General features: G+C 39.7%; 2 protein-coding genes and 1 non-coding gene across 5 annotated transcripts in view; all 3 read right to left on the minus strand.

Annotated features, from left to right (window-relative positions):
* Positions 1–518: 518 nt before the first annotated feature.
* LOC129777687 (uncharacterized) lies at positions 519–2668 on the minus strand. The gene has a single exon (XM_055784112.1). The coding sequence runs from the start codon at positions 2456–2458 to the stop codon at positions 602–604; it is 1857 nt and encodes a 618-aa protein (XP_055640087.1). The 5' UTR covers positions 2459–2668; the 3' UTR covers positions 519–601.
* Positions 2669–10570: 7902 nt separating this feature from the next.
* The window catches only part of LOC129779519 (uncharacterized), a 61900-nt gene continuing 45465 nt past the window's right edge, over positions 10571–27005 (minus strand). For all 3 annotated transcript variants that reach the window (XM_055787039.1, XM_055787041.1, XM_055787040.1), the window contains 2 exons: positions 11341–11815; positions 10571–11280 (listed from right to left, as the gene is read on the minus strand). In XM_055787039.1, coding sequence (XP_055643014.1) covers positions 11112–11280; positions 11341–11815 — 644 coding nt within the window. In that variant the 3' untranslated portion in view covers positions 10571–11111. The remainder of the gene's footprint in view (positions 11281–11340; positions 11816–27005) is intronic.
* Positions 24381–24453, minus strand: Trnar-ucg (transfer RNA arginine (anticodon UCG)). Its single transcript has one exon. It is a non-coding gene; the product is annotated as a tRNA-Arg (tRNA).

Consider the following 27005-nt stretch of genomic DNA (forward strand, 5'->3'; position numbering starts at 1 on the left):
TCTGTTCGCAACGTATTTTTCGCTTTTGTCGATTATTGAACAAGATAATTCTCACTTTTCCCGTTAGGCCATCAAATGTGTCCACTGCTAGCTGATCAAGTGTTGTTCCGGGATACCTTTCCAGGCAGTTTCTACTGTTCAGTTCTTGAATACGTCGCGGTGAATCCGTATTCTAACTGACATCTGATAAACATGGCCTGATCCAACGCGACGTTTTCTTAAGTCAAAAATCTCCAGATGAAGCATACATATTTTTATTGAGACTTATGGTAACCCTACTCTGATGAAAACAACGTTCAGATGCTTCAAGAATAACGAGTTGAAGTATGTTGAAGATAACGATAAAAATCGGGATTCAAAGAATAAAATGAAGAAGAATTTTTGAAAACATGAAATCTTGAAATCTTTGAGTATATTAAGGAGGAATGCCGAAAACGTTTGGAACTTAAGTCTATCGGATCATCATTGAAGAAAGCTATAAAGGATTTATATGTGATACAAAAATACACTAAGAATAATTGTCATGATCACTAAATTATAATTTATTTCACTCACAGTAATATGCTACAAAACCATTTCGTACATTGACTCTAGCGAGCTTTCAATAACATCGTGGTTTCGAAACCCACAGGGACTCCACCTTTAGTCGAAGCCAGTCGAGGGTGCTAAATTGACACGATCCATAGGGATTCAAATTGTTAGGATAGAAGAATCGCGAAGACGGTCCTTCGGGGTAGCGTTGCGGCGCTGCGGCTGTAAGCGACGGCGTTCGTTCCTGCTGCTCTTGATTAATATTATAGTAATAATAAGTGTACATCGAGCTAGAGTTGGTCTGGACCGTGGTTATGTTTAACGGGGCCAATGGCTGTACTTGATAGCTGTACGATCGGTCCTGGGCCTCTGGTTGACTGCGGATGTAACGATAGGGGCAGCTTTCCTGGTAAATATCCAGTACAAATCCTTGGATGTTGGCATAACGAGTGGCCTGACTTCGAATTCGAATCGTTTTGGGTGTGACACCCCACTGCGTAGTGTACACCATTCCAGTGCGACAGCCGCAGATTCGGCGCCCATCAATCTCAAGGAAGGCGTCGGCACAGCCGGTGCGCTCGTCTCCGAATACGAAGTACTTGAAGGATATTACCAAACGACAGGTGTTTGGAGCGGAGCGATGAATTGTGTAGAAACAATCCTGGTTGACGGTTTGGAACGTGGGAAAATTTGGACTGACGAGATAGAATCTTCTCTGATTGAAACCATTTCTGCAGCACGTGGGCAATCCCGGAAGGATCGGTGGTGGTGGAATATCCTGTCGCTCTGGATATCTCAAAGTGATGTTCTCGGTTAGTTCAGTTTCGGGTTCATTGATTGTGGGCTGGAAGCCAGGAGGAGCACCACCGATCGAAGTAGTTCCGCCATCACCATTTGATGGATAGTTCGGAGGACACCATCCCGGGTTGTTCGGACAGTTTGGGTTGGTATTGATTGGGGTGATGGTTCCTGGGTAGTTTGGAGAGGGAAAATGTGGATAATTTACTCCTGGGTAGTTCGGGTTAACAGGGAATGTGGGATAACTTGGATAGTTAGGTCCCACAGGGTAGGTTGGGTAATTAGGATAGTTTGGATAATTGGGATAATTTGGGTACGTTTGTCCCGGATATATGGGGTAGCATTTGGGATAGGGAGTACATGTTGGAGGACAGGTATTGATAGGATACACTGGTCTAGTTGTTGTGACCGGTGGAAGATATCCGTTGCCCCCCGGGTTGAATTCCGGAGGAATATCTTGTCGATTATTAATTTTGAATTTTTTTTTCGGTGGAGACAACTCTTCTTCCAAATTTATTAGAGGCTCGGTGGTTTCTTCCGCAACCTGGATTGTTGTAGTAACTGTATACGAGCTCGTTGATTCCATCGCTTCGTTATCCTCACATGGTTGTCTAGTCACTATAATGCGAAAACCTTTGCCAGCACCCCAACCGTCAGTAACAAACTTCACCTTGAGTATTCCATTAGTCGAGTTGTACTTCTTGGAACCAATCACGGTCCCACACAGAACTTCTTCATCGCCAACAACCAATCGATCCTTGTAGCAATTACGTGAGGGTTCCAGATGAAAATCCACAAACTGAAAGTGATACTGACTGCTGCACACAAATGGAGATTTGAACGTATATTCACAATGCAGCTCGTTTCCGTAGTCATCCGGATAACCGGGCGAAATCAGCTCATTCTGGAGTCTTTTGAACACTCCGCCACATTCCACAGAACTTCGCTCACTCGCATAGTACCAATTTACGCGGGAATAGTTCTCATGCATCTCAACCTCTTCGAACTTATTAATCATCTGAAAGTCACTATCTTCGGTGCCCATAGCTGTACCTCGGTAGAATGCAAACTTTAATAATGCGAATATTAACAGCATTCTAACTGATTTTTCCATTGACATTTCCTCCATCCTGATTTGCACTAATTCATCAAAAGTTACGATTGCTTATCACTCTCGCACCGAGGAAGGTCCCCGAGAAACTTTCACGGACTAAACTTTTCTCATTGTCCGCAAGCAAATGCGACCCGGTCTGCGAACGTTGGGAACTGTGACAAATTGACACGGCGCACGCGACCCGAACTGGACTGATCGACGGCTGGAGATGAATGCAAAACTTTCCGACGTTCATCAATATTTAAAAACCGCTGGAAGGTGCTGGAAAGTTAAACAGAGAGAAAATATAGTGACGAAAGTGTGACCATCGAGCGGCCGAAGTGACGAGGCGGCATTGCAAATCGGGAAACATGGATATGAGTTAAGCCTTTGTTTGAACTCTGTGTGACGATTCCGAGGTGGGTTTTACGATTATGACATTTCCGCCCCACACGGAGTGAGTAAGGCGGCGAGGGAGACGATGTGGTTTTTTGAATTGGCCTGAAAGATACCAGAGATAAGTTCAATAGTTGAATACCATCCGACTTGGTTTACTTTACGAACAATCATGATTCGAAAGATGTTCCTTGGAACACTCGATTATCCGAACCAATGTTTGTAAATATTTTCACACAATGCAGAATTAAAACATGTTCTTTAAAATTTTATGACGAATGTGAGGAATGCCATGAAGTATGAGTTATGGGCGTCAACTGCAGTAAATATTAGTAAGTATGGCTTGATGACTGTACTAATTTGCATACATAAAGTGGTTGCCTTGGCGTGAAAAGTTGCCATTGAATAATTACTTATGCGAGACGACAAATTTATACTAAACTGTTTAGCATTACGTTTACGTTTCCGACTTTTGTAACTTTTTCCAACTACGTAACTTTGTTCTTTCATTTGTCAGATTTTTTAAACGGTTTTATATAGCTTGCCCTGTAATCTGTTTGTATGTTTGTATGTTTGTATGTTTGTATGTTTGTATGTTTGTATGTTTGTATGTTTGTATGTTTGTATGTTTGTATGTTTGTATGTTTGTATGTTTGTATGTTTGTATGTTTGTATGTTTGTATGTTTGTATGTTTGTATGTTTGTATGTTTGTATGTTTGTATGTTTGTATGTTTGTATGTTTGTATGTTTGTATGTTTGTATGTTTGTATGTTTGTATGTTTGTATGTTTGTATGTTTGTATGTTTGTATGTTTGTATGTTTGTATGTTTGTATGTTTGTATGTTTGTATGTTTGTATGTTTGTATGTTTGTATGTTTGTATGTTTGTATGTTTGTATGTTTGTATGTTTGTATGTTTGTATGTTTGTATGTTTGTATGTTTGTATGTTTGTATGTTTGTATGTTTGTATGTTTGTATGTTTGTATGTTTGTATGTTTGTATGTTTGTATGTTTGTATGTTTGTATGTTTGTATGTTTGTATGTTTGTATGTTTGTATGTTTGTATGTTTGTATGTTTGTATGTTTGTATGTTTGTATGTTTGTATGTTTGTATGTTTGTATGTTTGTATGTTTGTATGTTTGTATGTTTGTATGTTTGTATGTTTGTATGTTTGTATGTTTGTATGTTTGTATGTTTGTATGTTTGTATGTTTGTATGTTTGTATGTTTGTATGTTTGTATGTTTGTATGTTTGTATGTTTGTATGTTTGTATGTTTGTATGTTTGTATGTTTGTATGTTTGTATGTTTGTATGTTTGTATGTTTGTATGTTTGTATGTTTGTATGTTTGTATGTTTGTATGTTTGTATGTTTGTATGTTTGTATGTTTGTATGTTTGTATGTTTGTATGTTTGTATGTTTGTATGTTTGTATGTTTGTATGTTTGTATGTTTGTATGTTTGTATGTTTGTATGTTTGTATGTTTGTATGTTTGTATGTTTGTATGTTTGTATGTTTGTATGTTTGTCTGTAGCGCTGACCCACATTAATAGAAAAGTGACCCCCTTTCTGTTGACCGATTGACCTGAAGTTTGGAACACACCTTTACCTCTGTAGTCATTATAAAACTGCGTATTTCATGATCTTGAAAATCCAAGATGGCGGCCGCTACAAAATGGCGGATCACATATTTTCTCAAAACCTCATCGATATGGGTTTTCCAAAACCCCATCAATATGGGTATCAAATGAAGGGGCTTGACTAGTAGAATACGGTTATTTATGAAAAATGCAAAACCAAAATAGCTGCCACTACAAAATGGCGGACTATATATATTCTTAAAACCTCATTAATATGGGTATCAAATGAAAGGGCTTCACTAGAAGAACACCGTTATTTATGAAAGATACAAATCCAAGATGGCTGTCACTACAAAATGGTGGACTACATATTATGTCAAAACCCATTTAATATAGTACTTGAATAGTACATCACAGTAGATCATGAAAAATCTAAATCCAAGATGGCCGCAATCACAAAATAGCAAATTACTTTATTGAACGGTTTAATTCAGCTTGAACTGTTTGTATGTATATTTGTATGTCTGTAGGGTTGTCCCACATTAATAGAAATTTGACCAATAGGAACTGACCGAATTTATAAAACAACTTTATCACTCCTGTCATTTTAAAACTGTTTATCTTGAAAAATCCAATTTGGCCGTCGCTACAGAATAACTGATTCCTATCATCTCAAAAAAAAAAAGGCTGATTGAGATATGTGTATCAAACGAACGAACTTGACTTGGAGAACACACTAAAGGGTGTGTCACATCAAATTGCATCACGGGAAAAACGCTGTAGAAATTCGCTCAGTAGACCGATCCTTTTGAAAATTTTAGACAGTAAAATAAAAACTATTAAACAACTTTTGGCATTTTCTTTTTATTCATACTTCGAGCCCAAGCCCGTATGCTAAGTAAGGTTCTGTACAACGTCAGGTTGTAGTTTTTTTTAACAGAAATTCATTTTCTCTTAAAGTCTGCCTCCGATTTGACAACTTTTGGGTTCTTCCGGAGGGCCTGCTTCATAATCGCCCAATATTTCTCTATTTGGGCGAAGCTCCGGCGCGTTGGGCGGGTTAATTTCTTTTGGCACGAAGGTGACCCCGTTGGCTTCGTACCACTCCAACACGTCCTTTGAATAGTGGCACGAAGCGAGATCCGGCCAGAAGATGGTCGGGCCCTTGTGCTGCTTCAATAGTGGTAGTAAGCGCTTCTGTAGGCACTCCTTAAGGTAAACATGCCCGTTTACCGTGCCGGTCATCACGAAGGGGGCGCTCCGCTTTCCGCAAGAGCAGATCGCTTGCCACATCATGTACTTTTTGGCAAACTTGGATAGTTTCTGCTTGCGAATCTCCTCCGGAACGTTGAATTTGTCCTCTGCGGAGAAGAACAACAGGCCCGGCAGCTGACGAAAGTCCGCTTTGACGTAGGTTTCGTCGTCCATTACCAGGCAATGCGGCTTCGTCAGCATTTCGGTGTACAGCTTCCGGGCTCGCGTCTTCCCCACCATGTTTTGCCTTTCGTCGCGGTTAGGAGCCTTCTGAACCTTGTATGTACGCTGGCCCTCCCGCTGCTTGGTCCGCTGGACGAATGAACTTGACAAATTCAGCTTATTGGCGACATCCCGGACCGAACTTCTCGGATCACGTCTAAACTGCTTAACTACGCGCTTGTGATCTTTTTCACTGACGGAGCATCCATTTTTGCCGTTCTTCACCTTCCGGTCGATGGTTAGGTTCTCGAAGTATCGTTTTAGTACTCTGCTGACCGAGAATTGGACGATTCCCAGCATCTTACCGATGTCCCGATGTGACAACTCCGGATTCTCGAAATGAGTGCGCAGGATTAATTCACGACGCTCTTTTTCGTTCGACGACATTTTTCCAAATTTACGAAAAATTGACAGTGAAGCATGGCCAACGTGATCTATACACTCTTATCTGATTATAAGCGAAAGCTGAAGATATAATTCCTAAAAATTAAATTTCTACAGCGTTTTTTCCGTGATGCAATTTGATGTGACACACCCTTTACTACGGAAGGCACGCAAACGCTTTTTGAGCACAAGATCAACAGAAGATAAAAATATTCTCATATTAACGGAAACGAATTACAACGCATTATTGAGGTCCAGGTACGGAGTATATATACAAAGAACTCAAGCAAATCTTAAGCAAAGCCCATCGCCATTTTGGAAGTACGTGAAATCGTATCGCTCAGGCAATCGCATCCCGGATACAATGAAGTTCGATGGAATCACTGCCAGCTCTCCTGGCGATGTCGCTAATCTATTTGCGAGCTTCTTCCAGACAGTGTACAACTCAACTTCACCGCCCCTGCACGCTGCAAGTTTCGATCGCATCCAGGAATACAACCTGAATATGCCAACGTTGAATTTCTCTCCGGATGAAGTCTTGAAAGCCTTGCAGGATCTAGATGCATCAAAAAAGCCGGGAGTCGATGGCATTCCTCCATCTCTGCTAAAACACTATGCTCACTCGCTCGCTTTTCCCGTCTCTAGCATATTCAACCGTTCGTTGAGGTAAAGAATTTTTCCCACCGTTTGGAAAAAGGTTTCAATAGTACCAATTCACAAAGCGGGTAATCGGAATCACGTGAAGAACTACCGTGGAATATCGGAGTTCCAGCATGGTTTCGTCCAGCATCGGTCCACAACAACGAATCTGCTTTGCTACACAAATACATTGTTTCGTGAAGTCAAAGTCCGTCGGCAGGTCCACTCCATCTACGTTGATTTTTAAAAGCATTCGACACCGTGCCGCACATGTATGCATGTAAAAAATGCAGCGCTATGGGCATTCTAAGCTGGTTGGTAGATTGGATCTTTTCCAACTCGACCGGTCGCCAATCTACGTGTCGATCAGCTCAGCACACTCAGCAGTCTTCTCAATTACTTCAGGAGTTCCGCAAGGAAGCGTGCTCGGGCCAATCCTATTTGTTCAGTTCGTCAACAATCTGTGCCCCCGTATTTCATCATACAAACAAATGTTCGCTGATGACCTAAAAATGTATCGAGTAGTCAGGACAACGCTCGACTACCTCGTACTCCAAAAAGACATTGACGAAATGTTATTCTGGTGCAACGTAAACAGCATGAGAGTAAACGTGGAAAAATGCAAGGTGATTCCATTCACCCGTAGGATCGCCGCCGTAAAACATCAGTACCACATTGGGTCTGTGCCACTGAAGTGTGTTTACACAATGTGCGATCTTGGAGTTACTATTGACTCCAAGTTGAGATTCAACGAACACGTTGCGCTTATCACGGCTAAAGCTTCTAAGGTACTTGGATTCATACGACGCTCTACCTGGCAGTTCACCGACATCTACGCCCAAAAAACTTTGTTTAGCGCTTTAGTCCAAAGCATCCTGAAATACGCTGCACCTGTGTGGGCACCTTACCACACATCGCTGATCATCAGAATCGAACGTATTCAGAAGGGTTTTATTCGATTTGCCTTGCGGAATCTTAACTTAAAAGGGTCGTTCCAAGGTAGATTCCGCAAGGCAAATCGAATACCTTGCCAACTGACTTATGCATGAAACGTCGAGATCTGGTGTCATCTCGAAAAAAAATTTTTGACCGAAAATCGACCTTTTGGGACATGGCCTGAGAGGCAATGAAGGCATGGAAAAAAATAATTATCGTATTTAAAGAGCCGACCATGTACAGGGTTTTCCAACTTTAAATTCCGAAAGTAAATTGAAAAAAAAACATACTTAGAATTCGAATTTCGATGAAACTTTTATTTCAAATTAAAGTTTGGTTTATGCCATTATGTGTGAAATACAACATCATTCAAATGTCCACCTAGGGCTTCCTCGCACACCTTGATTCGGAACAGGTAATTTTCGATAACTTTTCGGCACATATGGGGCGGTATCTCGGTCATAACTTCACGAATGTTGTCTTTCAAATGTTCAAGAGTTTGCGGAGAGTTGGCATAGACACGGTCTTTCGCATAACCCCACAAAAAAAAGTCTAGCGGGTTCAAATCGCATGACGGCCAATTGGCATCACCAAAACGCGAAATTATGCGTCCCTCAAATTCGTTCGCTGTTGTGTGGCACGTGGCGCCGTCCTGCTGAAACCACATGTCATCCGTATCCATATCTTCAATTTGTGGCAAAAAAAATCGGTTAACATGCGGCCATAGCGCTCACCATTCACAGTTACCGTCTCGCCGTCCTCATTTTCAAAGAAATACGGCCCGATGACTCCACCAGACCATAAAGCGCACCAAACAGTGACTTTTGGCGGATGCAATGGCCTCTCAACAATCACGTGTAGATTTTCTGAGCTCCATATACGGAAATTTTGGGTGTTCACATAGCCACCGAACTCGAAATGTGCCTCATCGCTGAAGAAAATTTGATGCGAAAATTCAGCATTTAGCTGCTGTTGTTCGTTCACTCAATCGACGTATGCCCGACGCATTCCATGGTCACCACGCTCTAATTTTTGTACCAGTTGGACTTTATATGGATGTAGGTGCAAGTCCAAATGCAAAATTCGCCACAATGATGTGTTTGACAAGCCCAATTGCTGAGCACGCCGTGGAATCGAAACATTCGGGTAATCCTCCACACTGGCAGCAACAGCAGCAATATTTTCGGCCGAACGCACATTACGATGATGCACAGGTTTCACAATATCCGCTACGGATCCAGTTTGTTCGAATTTATGCACTACATTAGCGATTGTGTGCTCTGTAGGCCGTCCATGGCGACCAAAATCCGTCCGTAATGCTCGAAAAACATTTGCCGGTTTTTCATTATTTTTATAGTACAATTTAACAAAATTAACACGTTGGGCGTTTAGCATCGATCCATATTGTAAAATGGCAGACATTCAACTAACGATATGACGCTTTGGTTGACAGCTATGCCAAACGGTTGTCAGCGCAGGGCTGTATACTTCCGGAAGCCCGAAATGGAAAACCCTGTACAAATGCTTACCAGTGTTTGTGAGTCATGACATTTTCTGTTAAGTTATGTCTCATTTAATGTCATAAATCGGGATGACAAAACATGAGCTAAAAATCAATTTTGGGTGTAGATACAAGCAATAGTTCGGAACTATTGACTAAACTGAATTAAACTCTATTTGCATTGATGGTAATCGGTTTATCAATTTACCGTAATTTATAAAACACTGCAAATGTTTCTGGAGATGCTTATCCGCATTAGATTGTTATCGTTTCGATGAGCTTGGTGGTAGATTCTGAGCCTGTGCAAAATGATGCCAAAAATATCATTTTACAAAATTCTTAAAGACATTATATACATTAAAAAATCATTTCCGCTTATTATTGCAAAGCAAAACTGACGAACGAAACCCCGCACGAAGGTATTTATTCATTATTTCGAACGATATATTTGGTTCTTTTGTTCTTTGGGTTCAGAATATGATCATAGACATCACACGTAAAAACAGAACACATTACAGACTCACGCCTGTGATAAATGACGTTTAGCCAAGCATCTTCGTGCGATTCTGTTCGACCTTAAATTCTAATAAGAAAATGATCGAACATTTAGATTACCCCGCACATTTGATTACCTTCCTGGATAATAGACTGCCAAAAAGATGAAAAACAGACAAGAAAAAGCTTATTCGAGATGAGAAATAACACTAATTGTCACACGTGATCATAAACTTTTCTCCACTGGCTCGAACACGTTTCGCTTTTTATGTAACCAACGCTAGGTTCGCAGCGGGGATTATCCTTCTACTACATCTAACAAACTGCAGTTTCAATAATAGCAGTTGATGAATGAAGGGAAGCAGCGTAAAACTTTGTCCAATAATAGGATAGCAGAGGAAAAACGATATCATAATTGAAGGCCCCAAGGCGAAAAGTTGCACTATACTTGTTTCTGTTTGATTTACTGTCTGGTAGGAGAGCGGAAATTGTTCTTTCTACAAATTTGCATCTAACGGATAATCCGTTGGTTGAACTGTGGTAACGCTCACACTGGAGCACTCAATGCTCCCACGAAGTACTATTGAACTTCAAAGAAGTTCAATAAGCAGTTAATCGAAATCTGATTATGCACATTGAGATGTAAATGACGCTCCGTACGTTCGCAGCTTTGTTTTCGCTAGGGATGAAAGAAAATCGGGAGGTCGGGTGTGATTTGTTGTTCGTTTTTTTGCTATACGTCGTTTTGAAAATTTTATTACAGAAAATCAATGAAAATAACGATACGGTTCTCCGACCAATATACATAGTAATAATGCTTTACTTTCTTTGCTCACATAATTTACCACATCTTATTTATTTAGTACAATGTAATTGTTTTGCTTTGCTTTCTGTATGTATAATAAGTACGTTTTTACAAGTATTCATAAGCTACCTATGGTTTCACAAGTTCAAAACGGGATCGCTAGTGTTTCTAAGTTTCAATGAGCCCTTTTAAATATATTTATTCTCAGAAGAAAAAGTAGTTTTAATGTTTTTTTTTTCAACCGCAATGCTGAGATTGTTCTTGAGTTGTCCAAATGTAGTTCAGCCTCTTGCTCCTGGAATGGGATTGGCACCTATTCGACACCTATACTTTCAAACATCTTCTCTCTGATGTCAACACTCTTCCACTGCGATCGATAATTGCGGGTAAGTGATAGACGCTGGGTAGAGACGGATCTATTAGGCATGATAACTCTTCCAAACAAATGTTAGTTGTTGGTGGGGTAAAGTGATGGTTTATCCCAAGAATCGAATATTTGTAAATATGGCCTTAGCGGGTCGTTTCCGGTTGCAGAAGTTGATCGTTTTCTGATGATTGCCGATGCGGTTTTCATGGAGTCCGACCAGGAGTTTGAAGACATCTTCCCGACTGGGAACGCAAAGATAGCGGGCATCAGCGTCGTATCTGGAAACATAATTAATATATTGAAAATGAAAATTATGATGATAGGACCTCAAAACTTACGTTCTGCTCCTTGCGTTCTGCCTCTTCCATGGGTATCTTCTGTAGTACCTCCCGGATCGTTTGTTTCCGCTAGACGTAAACTCATTCGGTTGATCGGCATCGTCGTTATCATCATCACTATCATCAGTCCCCACCGACGATGCCGCTGGGTTTGCACTTCCGCTGGCGTCCTCGATGTACACGATAGGCAGCGGTCCCTCGGGCATCTGCTCCAACAACCTCACCAGAAGATTCGATTTCATCTCGATGTCCTCCTCTTCTTCCTGCTCTCTGCTACGTTCTAACCGGGCTCTTATCAAATCGATACTCTCGACGATATTGGGCTTATTGCCAAGGTTGTTGAGCGAAGATCTTCCGGGGTTATTTTCGGAACTGTCTACGCTGTCTATCGCACGAAAAGTGTTGTGATCAATTTCATTTTCGACTCCAAACGGGTGAAGCGCGGCATTGAATTCCTGTGGCTGTTGATCGTACTCTGTGGAAGAAGCGACAATTGATGGTTTGATTTAGTTACCTTTTAGTTACCTAGAGGTAACTCTAGCAAATTCTGATGGTATGAGAGGGTCATTCGTTTTTCACTTTTTCTATTTTTTCGTTTGTTGTATGTATAGAACAACATATAACTACCTCTTCCAGAGCTAAAGCTTCATTGCGAGATTATGGTTCAATAAAATACTCGCGATACAATATTTTTATAGTACACAAATATGTTAAGACTAAATGCGAAAATATTCATTACTAGCTGACCCGGCAAAATTCGTTTTTTGTTATCAATACCTTTCACCAACCAATACCAATACCAACATTCACGTTTTCTTACTATGAGCAAGTTCATGGGTCCAATCGCAGAACTGTTCATTGATTGATCATCTATTCGACCACGTTGAATTTACCATTTGCTTTAAAAATCCTAGTATTTCTAACAAAACTCATCATTATAATATCAGATTATTTTCAGACATAATTCTCGTTCAAGATTTTCAACCACTTGCAACCATTGCCGTTACATGGAATAAATGTTTTTTACAGAAAATATAATAGAATAAAGACAGCCCTAAGTCGGACAATTCCTTCCTCGAGTTCTGCTCTTATCAACACATCCGGCGCTCCTTTTTGGTATAGATAGAGGAAGATATAGGATTGCGTTTCATCACAGTAAACTCCATTTCCAGTTTCGAACAAAGATCAATTTCGCTAGCGCACACATCAAATGGACTAACAGCACTTGTCACTATGTAATTATTGAACATATGGGAATTTAATTTTCCTTTTTCATTCAGAGTTTTCCGAAAATTTTCGATTGTCATGTTTGGTTGGGATATTTTTTGTTGAAATATGTGTAATATTTTTATAGGACCCCCTCTCCATTCCAGAGGAGGGAGGGATGTCATACCATTATAGAAATATTTTTATACCCAAAAACCCTCACATCCCAAATTGTGCTTGATTAGTTATCGAGTTATGCAGAAGTTTGTGTTTGTATTCACCATAGAAACGTTTCGTGCCCCGTAAAACCTTCACATGTGGCTCCATTTTCTTGATTAGTTTTCGAGTTATGCCGAAATTTGTGTTTCATTTGTATGACAGCCCACCCTTAAAGAGCGGAAGGAGTGTCTAACCATCATATAAATATTTATTGCATCCTAAAACTTCCACATGCTAAATTTGGTTTCGTTTGCTTGATTAATTCTCGAGTAATTCAGAAATTTGTGTTTCATTAGTGTGGCAGCCCCCCCTTAGAGAGGGGGGGGGGGTTGGATGGAGAGTGAAAAGTTACATCCAAAAGTATGAAGTCATCTCAAGGGATATAGTTTTGGCAATTTTTCGAATTTATACAAACCCCTATGTAAAGCTTTAGGTATTGGAATTCGTTCTGCGACATCCCGTTTCTTCAGAACCGATACCACCAGCGAGGTACAGATTTTCAGACAGCATCTACGCATAACAATTCGGCTGAAAAGTACATAAGGTTGACGTCTAGATGACGCCTCTTGCAAAAATCTACTTGACTATCACAAAGCACCATCTTTAAATAGATACGTGTCAAAATTTGATAGCAATCGGTTCGTGAGTTACAGCATTGGGAGTGAAGCCATTTTTGTTATTGTGAAAAAAGTGGAAAAATCACATACCAATGATGGCAAAATTGCATGAATTGGGCTTCGAATTGCTTCCGCATCCACCGTATTCTCCGGATCTGGCCCCCCGCGACTATTTTCTGTTCGCAGACCTAGATCGCTATAATCGCTGTGTCACCCTCGAAGGCAATTATGTTGAATAATAAAATTGAATTTAAAAAAAAAAAGTTTTACTGTGTTACCTTATAAATTTTTCAGCCGAACGAACAGCTGTTATGAGCGTTTTAATCATTCTTCGTGCACTCAAGAAATGAAGAATACATCTGCAAATATACATTAAACAATAATCAATATACCCGAACACTTCACTTTTTTTCCTAACATCCAAAAAAAAATCATAAAAACTCATTAATTTTTGACTTTCCAGACAGGGGCCCCCTCTTAAGAGTGGTCCGAAAAATCAATTTTTTCATCTTTTTTTCCATAAATGACTTTTTGAAAATACATAACTTTTGAACGATTCAGATGATCAAAATATCAAATTAAAGCCAATTAGCTATTACTTTAAAGTCTTTTAAATGTTACACTAGCAAAAAATCGGATTTTGTTTTTGAAATTATTGATAGTATTTGTTTTTTGTTGTTTTCATGGTTTTGGACTAAAGAGCTGAAAAATCATTTTAAAGTCTTTTAAATGTTACACTAGCAAAAAATCGGATTTTGATTTTCCAAAAATTATAACTTTCAACTTTTCAATTCTAATGATCGGCATATCAAGTTGAAGCCAACGAACAAGTCATATTTAAAAAAAATATTGGATTTTGTTTTCGTAATTATTGTTTGCATTTATTTTTAATAGTTTGGTGAGTTAAAGATAGAGGGCGCTATATATTTTTATATTTTTTCTTTAAAGTTGAGGTTTTTTTTACATAACATATTAAAAAATCAAAGAGATGTATTGTTTTCGTTTTTGAGTTATTAGTTTTCAAAGTTTACGTACTTTTGCGACTAGACTAGGTCTATGCGATAGGAATCCAATTTTTCCGCAAGTGTAATATTTTTTAAAGAAGCTTATTGGCTTGAATTTAATATGTCGATCATCTGAATCGGTTCAGTAGTTCGTGATTTTTGAATGTGTTATGTAAAAACCTCAGCTTTCAAAAAAAAAAAAAAATAATGTATATATACATTAAAAAATATAGCGCCCTTTAGTCCAAAGCCCTGAAAACAACAAAAAACAAATATGTACAATAAATAATAACGAATACAAAATCCAAATTTCTTGCAATTGTAATATTTGCTCATTGGCTTGAAGTTAGTATGTCGACCATTTAAACCAGAGTAGTAGCTCAAAAGTTATGAATTTGTCGTATTCTCGACGTAAACACAAACACAGTGAGAGAGAGTGCAGTGAGCAGCTGCGATGTGTTTTTTGTGTGAGAGGTTGAGCGCGTTTGCATGTGTTATGTATGTGAGACCATGCGCGTCTGCGTGTGTGCGTGTGTTCGTTTGCGTGTGTATGTGCGTGTATGTGTTTGTGTGTGCGTTTGTTTAGTGTATGTTTTGGTTGGATGATGTAAACAAAAACAGTGTGAGAGAGTGAGTAGTCAGCAGCTGCGATATGTTTTTTTTGTGTAAGAGAGTGTGTGCGGCTGTGTGAGTCTTGTGTTCGTTTGTGGGTGCATGTGCATGTATGTGTTTGTCTATGTGTTTTTTAGAGTAGAGAGTAGAGAGTAGCGAGTAGAGAGTAGAGAGTAGAGAGAGTAGAGAAAGTAGAAATAGTAGAGAGAGTAGAGAGTAGAGAGAGTAGAGAAAGTAGAGAGTAGAGAGTAGAAAGAGTAGAGAAAGTAGAAATAGTAGAGAGAGTAGAGAGTAGAGAGTAGAGAGAGTACAGAGTATAGACTAGAGAGTATAGAGCAGAGAGTAGGGAGAATTGAGAAAAAAGTGTAGAGTAGACAGTAGGAAATGAAGAGTAGAAAGTTGGAAGTCAAAGTCAAAGTTGAAAGAGCAACAATTGATCGCAGAGAAAGAGTAGAAGTACATTCGCTATCCAACTCTTGACGAGTAAAGTTCAGTGTCGGTATTGTGCGTTGCCACTTTTGCTATTGTGCTATTGGTACGAGTGAATCGTGTACGAGTGAAGGTCATTGCTGTCCGCTTTCGACCTGACCTTTTGTTAAGTGGAACGAAGGAACAAAGGAAGCAGCGTTCTTGCAGCGAGCCGGATTGCGGCTGTTGAACTGATTCGGCATAACGGGATCGCCATCGCGTGACTGTCGCAAACGGGATTCATCATCACGTGGCTGCGTAAGCTATTCTTGCGCTATTGTGTTGTCTCCGTAGCGCGTAGCCTCTGTCTCTCCCTGATTAGGGCAGTAGAGCGCATTATTGGAACAACTTATATATTAAGGTACACATATTTATTATTAATATTATTATTCAATACATTTGTTCATTCTTTGATATTATTATCATAATTTTTTTTTTGCAATTTTTTTTTTAAGATTATTGTTAAAATCAATAATAATTTAGAAATAAGACAGAAATTTTTGTAAAATGGAGAATAGTGGAGGATCTCCAGAGATGGAGATCTCCGATAATGAATCTCATACAAGATCTGGGAAAAAACATAAACGAGTCCCTCATAAGGAAGATAATTCTTCTGGGGACGAATCCGCACATCCTACCAAGCCCCCCTCTAAGAAAATTGCAAGCCTCCCTTCTCAACCCACTGTTACTTCCACTCCCCCTCTCCCATCATCGATTTCGCTTCCCCCTTCTGATGCTTCCGATCCAACCCAATCCTCGTCCTCGTCCTCATCCTCATACTCGTCCTCGTCCTTGTCCTCGTCTTCCCCCTCTGTTGTCTCCGCTCCACGTGTCAGAGTTTATCCAGAAGATGCACCTGGAACTGGCCCTTGGGTTGTTTTCCTCCGGCCAAAACCGAAAGGAAAAAACCTTAACGTGATTCAGATCATGAAAGATCTGGCCAGATACACTTCTGTATCTGAAATTCGCAGGGTTAGACCGAACAAATTGCGAGTTGTCGTGAATGAACGGAAACACGCAAACGAGATTGTTGCTGATCAACATTTCACCCTCGAATATCGAACATTTATACCCTCCCATAACGTAGAAATTGAGGGGGTGATAACTGAAACGGGTCTGACGAGCGAACAAATAAAAGCAGAAGGAAAAGGCAAGTTCAAGAAGCTCCCCTCAATGGAAGTGAAAATCTTGGACTGTCGCCAACTCGGGAAACTTTCCCATGATGGGGACCAAACTAAATTTACGCCGTCCGACTCGTTTCGAGTCACCTTTGCTGGTGCCGCCCTCCCTGACTACGTTATGGTGGACAAATTGAGACTACCTGTGCGACTCTTCGTGCCAAAGCCCATGACTTGCAACAAATGCAAGTCAGTTGGTCACACTTCGGATTATTGTGCCAACAAGGAGCGCTGTGCCACTTGCGGAGAGCAACATGAGGGGAAATCCTGCAGTGCGACTGAGCATAAATGTCCATATTGCGGGGGATCCCCACACGAGCTCTCAGTTTGTGAAAATTACAAGAGTCGCTGGGAGAAACAGAAGCGCTCTTTGAAGGAACGCTCGAAACGCACTTTTGCGGATATTTTAAAGGGCGCTTCTCCACTGGCCCAACAACAACAACCAATCAACACACAAAATGTCTTCGCCGCGTTGCCCGTTGACGAAATAGAAGCGGACACAGCTAACGGGGGCACACCGTTCATTTTCCAAGGGAATCCCCGGCGCAAAAATGTGACCACTCCCAAAGTTCAAGGACAAGCCCCTCCGGTGATACCCCCTGTTAGCATGCCTAAAAAATCGAGTGCAGCGGACAAGAAAAATCAGGTTCCTCCTGGTTTCCGTGGGAATAATTCACCTTCGAATGGCCCAGCACTCGAGGGGACATCAAAAACCCCAACTGTCCCTGTTATTCCGTCCAGTTCAACTTCCCAATCGGGATTTATAAAGTTGTCTGACCTTTTGGACCAAATCTTCAAGTGTTTTAATGTTTCCGACTCCATCAGAACCCTTGTCATCTCAATGCTTCCAGTATTAAAGACAATTTTGCAACAATTGATGCAAACATGGCCCCTCCTTGCAATGATTATCTCTCTTGATGTCTAATTCAAATAGAGAGGTCGGAGATATCACTGTTTTACAGTGGAATTGTCGTAGTCTTATCCCTAAATTGGATACATTCAAAATTTTAATTCATAACTACAATTGTGATGTTTTTGCTCTGTCCGAAACTTGGCTTTCTTCGCGAGATGATATCTCTTTCCACGATTTTAATATTATACGCTTGGACCGTGATGATAGATACGGAGGGGTGCTTTTGGGGATCAATAAGTGCCACTCATTTTTTAGAATTGACCTTCCACCTATTGGAGGGATCGAAGTTGTTGCTTGTCATGCAAACATCAGAGGCAAAGACCTCTGTATTGTCAGCTTGTATTGGCCTCCGAGAGCTGCGGTTAGCCGCAAACAACTTGATGACATGTGCTAACTCCTTCCTGAGCCACGATTGATCTTGGGAGACTTCAACTCTCACGGAACTGCCTGGGGGGAACAGTACGACGACAATCGTTCATCGTTGATATATGACCTTTGTAACAGCTTCAATATGACCGTTTTGAATACTGGGGAAACAACACGTGTTCCTAAACCTCCTGCTAAACCAAGTGCTCTTGACCTCTCGCTTTGCTCGAAGTCACTATCGTTAGATTGCAAGTGGATTGTAATCCAGGACCCCAACGGTAGCGATCATTGCCAATCAAAATTTCCATCACCATTGGGTCGAATTCTTCTGAATCTATAAACATGGCATATGACCTCACAAGACACATTGACTGGAAAAAATATGCGGACGCGATTGCTCTAGCCATCAATTCCAGAGATGGTTTACCTCCATTGGAGGAGTATAACTTCCTTTCTCGTTTGATCTATGACAGCGCGGTTCGCGCTCAAACGAAACCCATCCCAGGTTCCACTATTCGTCGAAGGCCTCCCAATCTATGGTGGGATAGCATATGTTCCAAGCTTTATGTAGAAAAATAGAATGTATTTAAAGCTTTTCGGAAACGTGGAACCCCTGAAAATTTTCAAACGTATTTAGCCCTTGAAGATCAATTTAAAAACTTAATCAAAGGGAAAAAACGTGCTTATTGGCGAAATTTCGTGGGAGGTTTGTCACGAGAAACGTCAATGAAAAAATTATGGAAAGTGGCTCGAAACATGAGAAATCGCTCTTCAACGAATGAAAGCGAAGAATATTCACATCGATGGATTTTTAATTTTGCACGGAAGGTTTGTCCTGATTCCGCTCCTGTGCAAAAAATTGTTCGAGATATACCACAAGGTAGGTGCGATCTTGATTCTGAGTTTTCGATGGTAGAATTCTCTCTTGCTCTGCTCTCATGTAACAATTCTGCTCCGGGATCGGATAGAATTAAGTTCAACTTGCTGAAAAACCTCCCTGATGTGGCGAAACATCGCTTGTTGAATTTATTCAATCGGTTTCTGGAGCATAATATTGTTCCAGATGATTGGAGACAAGTGCGAATTATAGCTATTCAAAAACCCGGAAAACCCGCATCCGACTTCAATTCGTACCGTCCAATAGCAATGCTGTCTTGTATACGGAAATTGTTGGAGAAAATGATCTTGTTTCGCCTTGATCGATGGGTTGAAACGAATGGCCTACTCTCAGATACACAATATGGGTTCCGCAGGGGCAAGGGGACGAATGATTGTCTTGCGTTGCTTTCTTCAGAAATTCAAATGGCTTACGCCGAAAAAAAACAAATGGCTTCAGTATTCATGGACATAAAGGGGGCCTTCGATTCTGTTTCAATAGAGGTTTTGTCGGACAAATTACACTCTCGGGGTTTGCCGCCTCTATTGAATAATATGTTATATAACTTGCTTTGTGAGAAACATTTGAACTTTTCTCACGGAGATTCGGCAGTAAGTCGGGTCTCTTACATGGGCCTCCCCCAGGGCTCATGTTTAAGCCCCCTTTTGTACAACTTCTATGTAAGCGACATCGACAATTGCCTTACACAAAATTGCAGCCTAAGACAACTTGCAGATGATGGAGTGGTGTCTGTCGTAGGACCAAACGAATCCGACCTGCAAGGACCCTTACAAGATACTTTGAACAATTTTTCAACCTGGGCCATTGGGCTAGGGATCGAATTCTCCACGGAGAAAACAGAGATGGTGGTTTTTTCTAGGAAGCATAGACCAGCAAAACCAAAGCTTCAACTTTTGGGTAAACCTTACTCATGCTATGTCATTCAAGTATCTTGGGGTCTGGTTCGACTCCAAATGTACTTGGGGGCCCATATTAGGTATCTGAGTAAAAAATGCCAACAAAGAATAAACTTTCTCCGTACAATTACCGGCACCTGGTGGGGAGCCCACCCCGAAGATCTTATAATGTTGTATCGAACAACTATTCTCTCAGTGATGGAGTATGGCAGTTTCTGTTTTCAATCAGCTGCCAAAACACACCTCATTAAACTCGAGCGAATTCAGTATCTTTGTCTCCGTATCGCGTTGGGATGTATGCTCTCAACGCATACCATGAGTCTCGAGGTTTTGGCAGGCCTACTCCCACTAAAAGATCGCTTCAATTTATTATCTCTTCGGTTCTTCATCCGGTGTAAGGTCATGAACCCATTGGTGATCGGAAATTTTGAGCAGCTGATCGAGCTAAATTTTCACTCCGGATTCATGAGTTCATATCATGAATTCATCTCCATGCAGGTTGATCCTTCTTCGTATATTCCCAACCGTGTTTGTTTCCCTGACTACATCAATTCCTCTGTGCATTTTGATCTGCCCATGAAGCAAGATATCCATGGATATTCAGATTACCAACGATCGAGGATCGCTCCAACGATCTTCGATGAAAAGTATGGGGGTATCAATTGTGATAATATGTACTTTACTGATGGGTCCACTATAAACGAGTCCACAGGATTTGGAGTGTTCAACGAATTTTGTAGCACCTCACACAGTCTTCAGAATCCTTGCTCAGTGTATATTGCTGAATTGGCAGCAATTCATTGGGCGCTGGACAGCGTCGCCTCACGACCTGTTGAACACTATTACATTGTAACGGATAGTCTTAGCTCTGTCGAAGCTATCCGTTCAGTGAGGCCGGAAAAGCACTCGCCGTACTTCCTTGAGAGAATACGAGAAATTTTGAGTGCTTTATCCAGACGCTGTTATGTCATTACCTTTATCTGGGTCCCTTCACATTGCTCCATTCCGGGTAATGAGAGGGCTGACTCATTAGCAAAGGTAGGTGCAATTGAAGGCGATATTTATCAGCGTCAAATCGCCTTCAATGAATTTTATTCTTTAGTCCGCAAAAATACTATCGCTAACTGGCAACGCAAGTGGAATGAAGATGAATTGGGCCGGTGGTTTCACTCGATTATCCCTAAGGTTAGCCTCAAACCGTGGTTCAAAAGTCTGGACTTGAGTCGGGACTTTATTCGCACCTTCTCCCGACTCATGTCCAATCACTGTTCGTTAGATGCACTACTCTTCCGTTTCAATCTTGCCAGCAGCAATCTCTGCGTTTGTGGCCAAGGTTATCACGACATCGAGCACATTGTTTGGTCGTGCGAGGTGTATCTGGTCGCCAGATCGAATTTAAAAAACTCTCTTCGGGCCCGAGGAAGACAGCCCAATGTGCCGGTGAGAGATGTGTTGGCTCGGTTAGACCTTGATTACATGTCCCATATATATGTTTTCCTTAAAGCTATAGATCTTCGTGTGTGATTGCCCCTACATCCTTATACCCTCCTTTCCTTCCTTTGCGGGTAATTCGTCCCCTTGCTATAAATAGTAGAATAAGTTGAAATGTAAATACACTATAGATATACGAATAGATTTATAAATTGAGTGTTCATCAACATTGTTACAATTTCCTTATATCCCATCCTTCTCCTAAAAATATGTCACCCTCCTAAACTCGAGTACACCGCGGTTTTCCACCTTACTAACCATAGATGTAAGAAAATTGTTTATATATATAGTTTTAAAATTATATTTAAGAATTCGGCTCCTTTAAACTTAAGTAACTGAGCCTGTAAAAATAAACGAATTAAAAAAAAAAAAAAAAAGAGTAGAAGTTTGAGACATAGAGACATTTGGACTAAAAAAGAAACATTGAATAGAAGCAAAAAAAAAAAAAGTTGTGAGAGTCTGTTCGCGTGCAACAGTAAAGTTATTCCAGTGACTTTGGGGTAAACTTAGCTAGTAATGGGAATAAAAATCAGAAAGAAATTAAGATAAAACAAAACAGCTTAGAAGCTCGTCGTAAACTGAACAAGGTATTTTTGGTGCTGTCCATATATTCGAAGTCTTCGTCTTATAGGGAATTCGCTGGGACCTGAACCTGTGATAATCTGAAGGGGAAATATCCTGTTAGTTTAGCTGGTTGGGCCAAATGTTTTTCCGAATGACCACTGACCACTCATCGGACCAAATATGACAATATTGCTTATTAACGTATCCGTTCAACTGGAAATGTGCCAATGTGTTGTCGCTTAATCAATTTCTCGATAAAACAAAAAAAAACTCATTCTGAACAGAGCTTTGATTTTGATAGTAAAATTCAATGAATTGTAAGCGTCGCTGGTTTGTAAGTCACAGCATGATGAAATGGCAATGAAAACTACACAACTTTAGATCTGACACATGGCACAAATCTGTCAAAAACAGTGCACTGAAAAACCAAACAGCAAAAAACACATGTAAAATCGCAAAATGCCTATAAATCTGTCATCCTTGAAGAATGATATTTCCTCCAGAATCTCTCTTCAAGGATGACCTCGCAACAATATTCTTAGTATTCTTTTATTCGTTTCGCATTAGCGATATTAAGCTTCGTGTTCTGTCATTGTGAAGCCAAAATCATTATTGATTTCAGGTGGAATAAACACACGTTCAAAATAAAAATCATATACGAATACTAATATTTCCGTATCAAATATGTACTCTACGCAAAAGAGGAATATTTTTTAATCGCAGGTTGTGAATTGTTTTGATCTAAACCGAAATCTGATAACAATTTTATATTATAAGGATGTTTTTTCATGGAATTATCAAGAGATGTATAGACATGTTTTAAACATTCAGAAAACATCAAAAAAATATTTCCATTCAAAGTTGAGTTCGATTAGTTTGAATGTGCCTTCGGGCGTATTAACCTAATAGAGTATCTTTCCTTCACGTCAACTTCAAGCTTTAATAAATGTCCTATATTCTATTATCTATATAAATAGAATTGGAAGACCGATTGTGTTGATAAGCGCAAAACCCGAGGAAGGGGGAAGAAAGGTCCGATTTGAGCCGTCTTTATTTTTTTGGATTTCGTCTCTTCTCGTAGATCAACTTAGAGGAAAATCGACAAATTTACGGAAAATTCTGAATGAAAGTCGGAGGATTGAATTCCCATATGTGCTACAGTTACATCAATATAAGCGTTGAAAGTCCATTCGATTTTTGCGCTAACGAAAGTGATCTTTGTTCGTTAGTGGAAATGCATTTTTTCATTGACGAGTTTTGCGATTGAACCTACGAACGTTCGCTTAGTAAGAAAACCGGAATGTTCGATAAAACTCATATTAAAAAAAATGGGCGGGACGAAGTTCGCCGAGTCAGCTTGTGGATGATAAACGAAAAACAAGAGTATGCATTATATGAGCACGGACCGGAAAGAATTCCGTGAAAAAAATCAAATCAGGGAAATTGAGTGTTTGTCAGGGAATCAGGAAACGTGTCAAAAAGTCTGGGTGTCAAATTTTTCATTCAAACAAAAATATAGCTGTATTGAAATGTCCTACGGGTACGTTCTAAGAATTGTTTTTGACGTAGGATTACGTCTTTCGGGAACATATTGGGGTACAAATTGAAAATCGAAAATCGAGCAAATCGAGCAAATCGTCAAACTCAGCCATTTCATGATGGATTGATGAAATTTTTGCGTTTCGGCACTCCATAACAATTTTTTATATTGATGAAAATAATATATGTCATGAAACCAACTATCGAACAATTGAAAAATCTCAACACCTATCCTAACGGAAATACCCACTTCTGATTGGTCGAAATTAACGACACGTGCGGCGGGTTCCTAACAGAGACATCAAAACCAAGCTGCCTGGGGGAATTCGGCATTGTAAATACATGAAAGTAGGGGGAGCTTTTGTTCCCACCGAAATATGTTCCCTAACAGAGACATCAAAACTAAGCTGCTTGGGGGAAATTGGCATTGCAAATACATGAAAGTAGGAAGAACTTTTGTTCCTACCGAAATGTGTTCCCTAACAGAGACCTTAAAACCAAATCTATATCAAAGAGTTTAACGATATAATACTTCAAACATATCCGAAATCAAAAGATAGCCTAACGGAATCCTACGTCAACTATGCGGTCGTGTCTCGGACACAACCCTCCTGTGACTTGTTTTTTTTCTTTCTTTATTAAAGAGATTTTCAGCCAAAGGCTGGTTCATCTCTAAGTTCTAAGAATCAAATAAAAACTGGCTGATAAAGTCAGTCGGATTTGTCATTAAATTACAAATCCATAAAATCTTTGAAAAACAGAAAAAAATCGATTTTTCCTCTTCATGATATCTTTGTCCACTACATTTACACATACCAGGATAAAAATTTGTTCGGTGAATATTTCATAACTTTAGCAATCGTCAATATGCGTTCATTCTACGAACAAATAAATTGTATTTTATTTGTAATGAAAAAATCGGCAATTACTTTTGGTGAAACCCTATACAATAAAAGGTATACGATATGGATTTATTTCCAAAATCAAGCAAATTGAATTTAGATCTAACATTGCGTCGTATCGAAACTTATAAATTTACAACAGTTCGTGTTTGGATAAAAAAATCCGACGACCGTGACAGGACTCGAACCTGCAATCTTCGGATCCGAAGTCCGACGCCTTCTCCATTAGGCCACACGGCCACTGTGCTCTTGATATGCTCCATGCGTTCATTATCTGTCAAGAACCTATTCTGTTCGTATTTTCATCAATGGAGACCTCAAATGAATGGTATTTATAAGATTTATTTCAGTTTGATACGAAAATGGAGCTCACGTTTTTTTGTGTACACAAAAATTCTTTGTGAATTTATGTTATTGTGTACTTCTACCATTTTGCTCAATGAAAATATTGAATGTGTTGCATTATTAAAAGAATTATAATCTCACTTCCAAATGAACTTAGCTTTTTATCTGATTGCAAAGATCTCCGACAAATGAATGAAACGTAACACGATTAAGAACTGAATACAGGTATATTACATTGGGAAGATGTGAACTTGGTCTCCATTGGGATGTGAGGAGATCCGATAACAAAGTAATAACTTCAACTATTATTGCAACGTTTTTATAAAGATAGTTTTTCTGCCATTGTCGTTGTATTACATTATTCTCCACCACAATAGTTTGTCACTCGATTGTGGCTCTTTTTTGCCGCAGACAGGAAATACCCATCAGCAATCAGTGCTTTTCACCGTTCCCTCACCTTCCTCGTGATCAAATAATTTCTAAATGAACGATGGTTGGGTAAAAAATACAATACAAGCTTCAGCAGGGCAACATAAATTTGAATGAAAAATGTTACAAAAATGCATAGCTCTCCACTTCAGAATATTCGAACTTTCAACGAGCTGTGAAGCATCATAAATTCCAACGCCAAATTGGCACCGTGATGATAACAATCGCTAATTGCTTTTTTCCATGTTGTCCCCTCATCATTCATGTGTCAAATCAATGGATGCCAATTTTCTTTCATCTTTTCGATCGAAGCTTAATCGGCTTCCATTGACTTTATCCAAAATACCTTAATTTTACTACACTAATCGCATAAAAATCACGAATATTTCAATGAGTACTTCTACAACAGATCATCACCAGCACTGATTGACATCTTAATTTCCTTGCCAAACACGGCAACAAGTGGAGAGGTTGAACTGAAACACGAAAATTACTGTCCCACCTTCGTTATTCTCATCTGCACACCACATACCCCCCCCACCCAACCTTTCTGGAATCGCTTTTCCCCTCTCTTTAACAATGCATACTAACGACACCCACGCTGATATGTGGTGCAGTATATGCAACCAATGCCTCCATCTCCGCAGAGTGCAATGTACCGAGATTGAATGGGACGAACAGAAGAAGAAGAAAAAAGATTCTCCAACTTGGAACATGTGTCAGAAGTCAACCTTCGCCATCGGTAATATGTTTATCAGACGACATGAATCGTAGAAACCTCCCCATAAGCTATTTGTTACACAAAGAGCGGGGAGTAGACTCAGGAGTGGGTGGGCAAATCGATGTACACTTCATTCATGATTTTTCAGCGGCAGCACTTGATGATGAATACCTTGTGTCGACAGTGGAAATATACAGCTGATCGTTGCTAAGTTAGGAAATGGCTGTAAACGTTTATCGTATCTGTTTGGTACAGTTTGAGACTTTTTCGATACAAAATTTGGCCTGCAGCAAAGCCTCGAAGGCAAAGGCAACAAATTACTTTTCGTTTTAACCGAGATCTCCAGAAAAATGGTTTAGCGTTCGTTTAAAGTTAATACTTGCTTTCTCGGAGCATCAAACGTTCCTTCTCGATTCAGTTGCGATTAATTTCTAGAGTTGAACCCTGGGTTTAGAAAAAAATATGCACAATTCGCAAACGTTGTCCAGGTGTAAGTCTATTAATGATGAAACGACACATTAAACTAAACATAAATCAAGTGAATGCTGGGAGTCAAATGAACTACTACACCATACATAATGACTTTTTCATAAATTTTATTGTTGTATTTTGGTATTTGGCTCAAATTTTACCTAAACAAAAATTGCTTAAAAATTTTCAAAAAATATAACCAAGGAATTTTGGTCCGACTGATTTGGTGTCCTCCGCCATGTTATAGGTTATTATTGGGGCTATATGGAGAAAATATGCCTTGTTGAAAAATAGAAAGGATGTATTCATTTGTAAATTTATATTACTCCAATTCATTTTGGTTTCAAATATTAGTGATTCAGCTCAGGAGCTAAAAACGTAAACAGTATAAAAACAAATCATTGTGATAAAGCGTTGCTTGTGGATAATATATTTCAATATTAAGTGTGTCCTCCATGATTCTACATTACTGCCATGAGTCGTTTTGACATACTTTCGACCAAACTATGTAACATTTGTTGAGCAATTGCATGCCACGCTGTTATCCGTCCAAAAATCGTTAAGATCGATCTTGACAAGATTGCCCGCCTTATTCCTGGGTAAACAGTTCCACACAAGCAGTCCTCCGTGTCCAACTGTTGCTTCGGTAAATTTGGATAGCAGACGCTCAGACTTCAGGCATTAGTTGTCCACTTCGAAAACATTTTTTTTAAAGAAAATTGAGTTTCGAAAAAAAATCTAATAAAACATTTTATTGGCAGTGCATATTTTCTGCATATAGCCTCAAAAATAACCTAAAACATTGTGAGAGACACCAAATCAATCG

This window comes from Toxorhynchites rutilus, chromosome 3 (assembly GCF_029784135.1).
Source record: "Toxorhynchites rutilus septentrionalis strain SRP chromosome 3, ASM2978413v1, whole genome shotgun sequence".
Taxonomy (NCBI): Eukaryota; Metazoa; Arthropoda; class Insecta; order Diptera; family Culicidae; genus Toxorhynchites; species Toxorhynchites rutilus.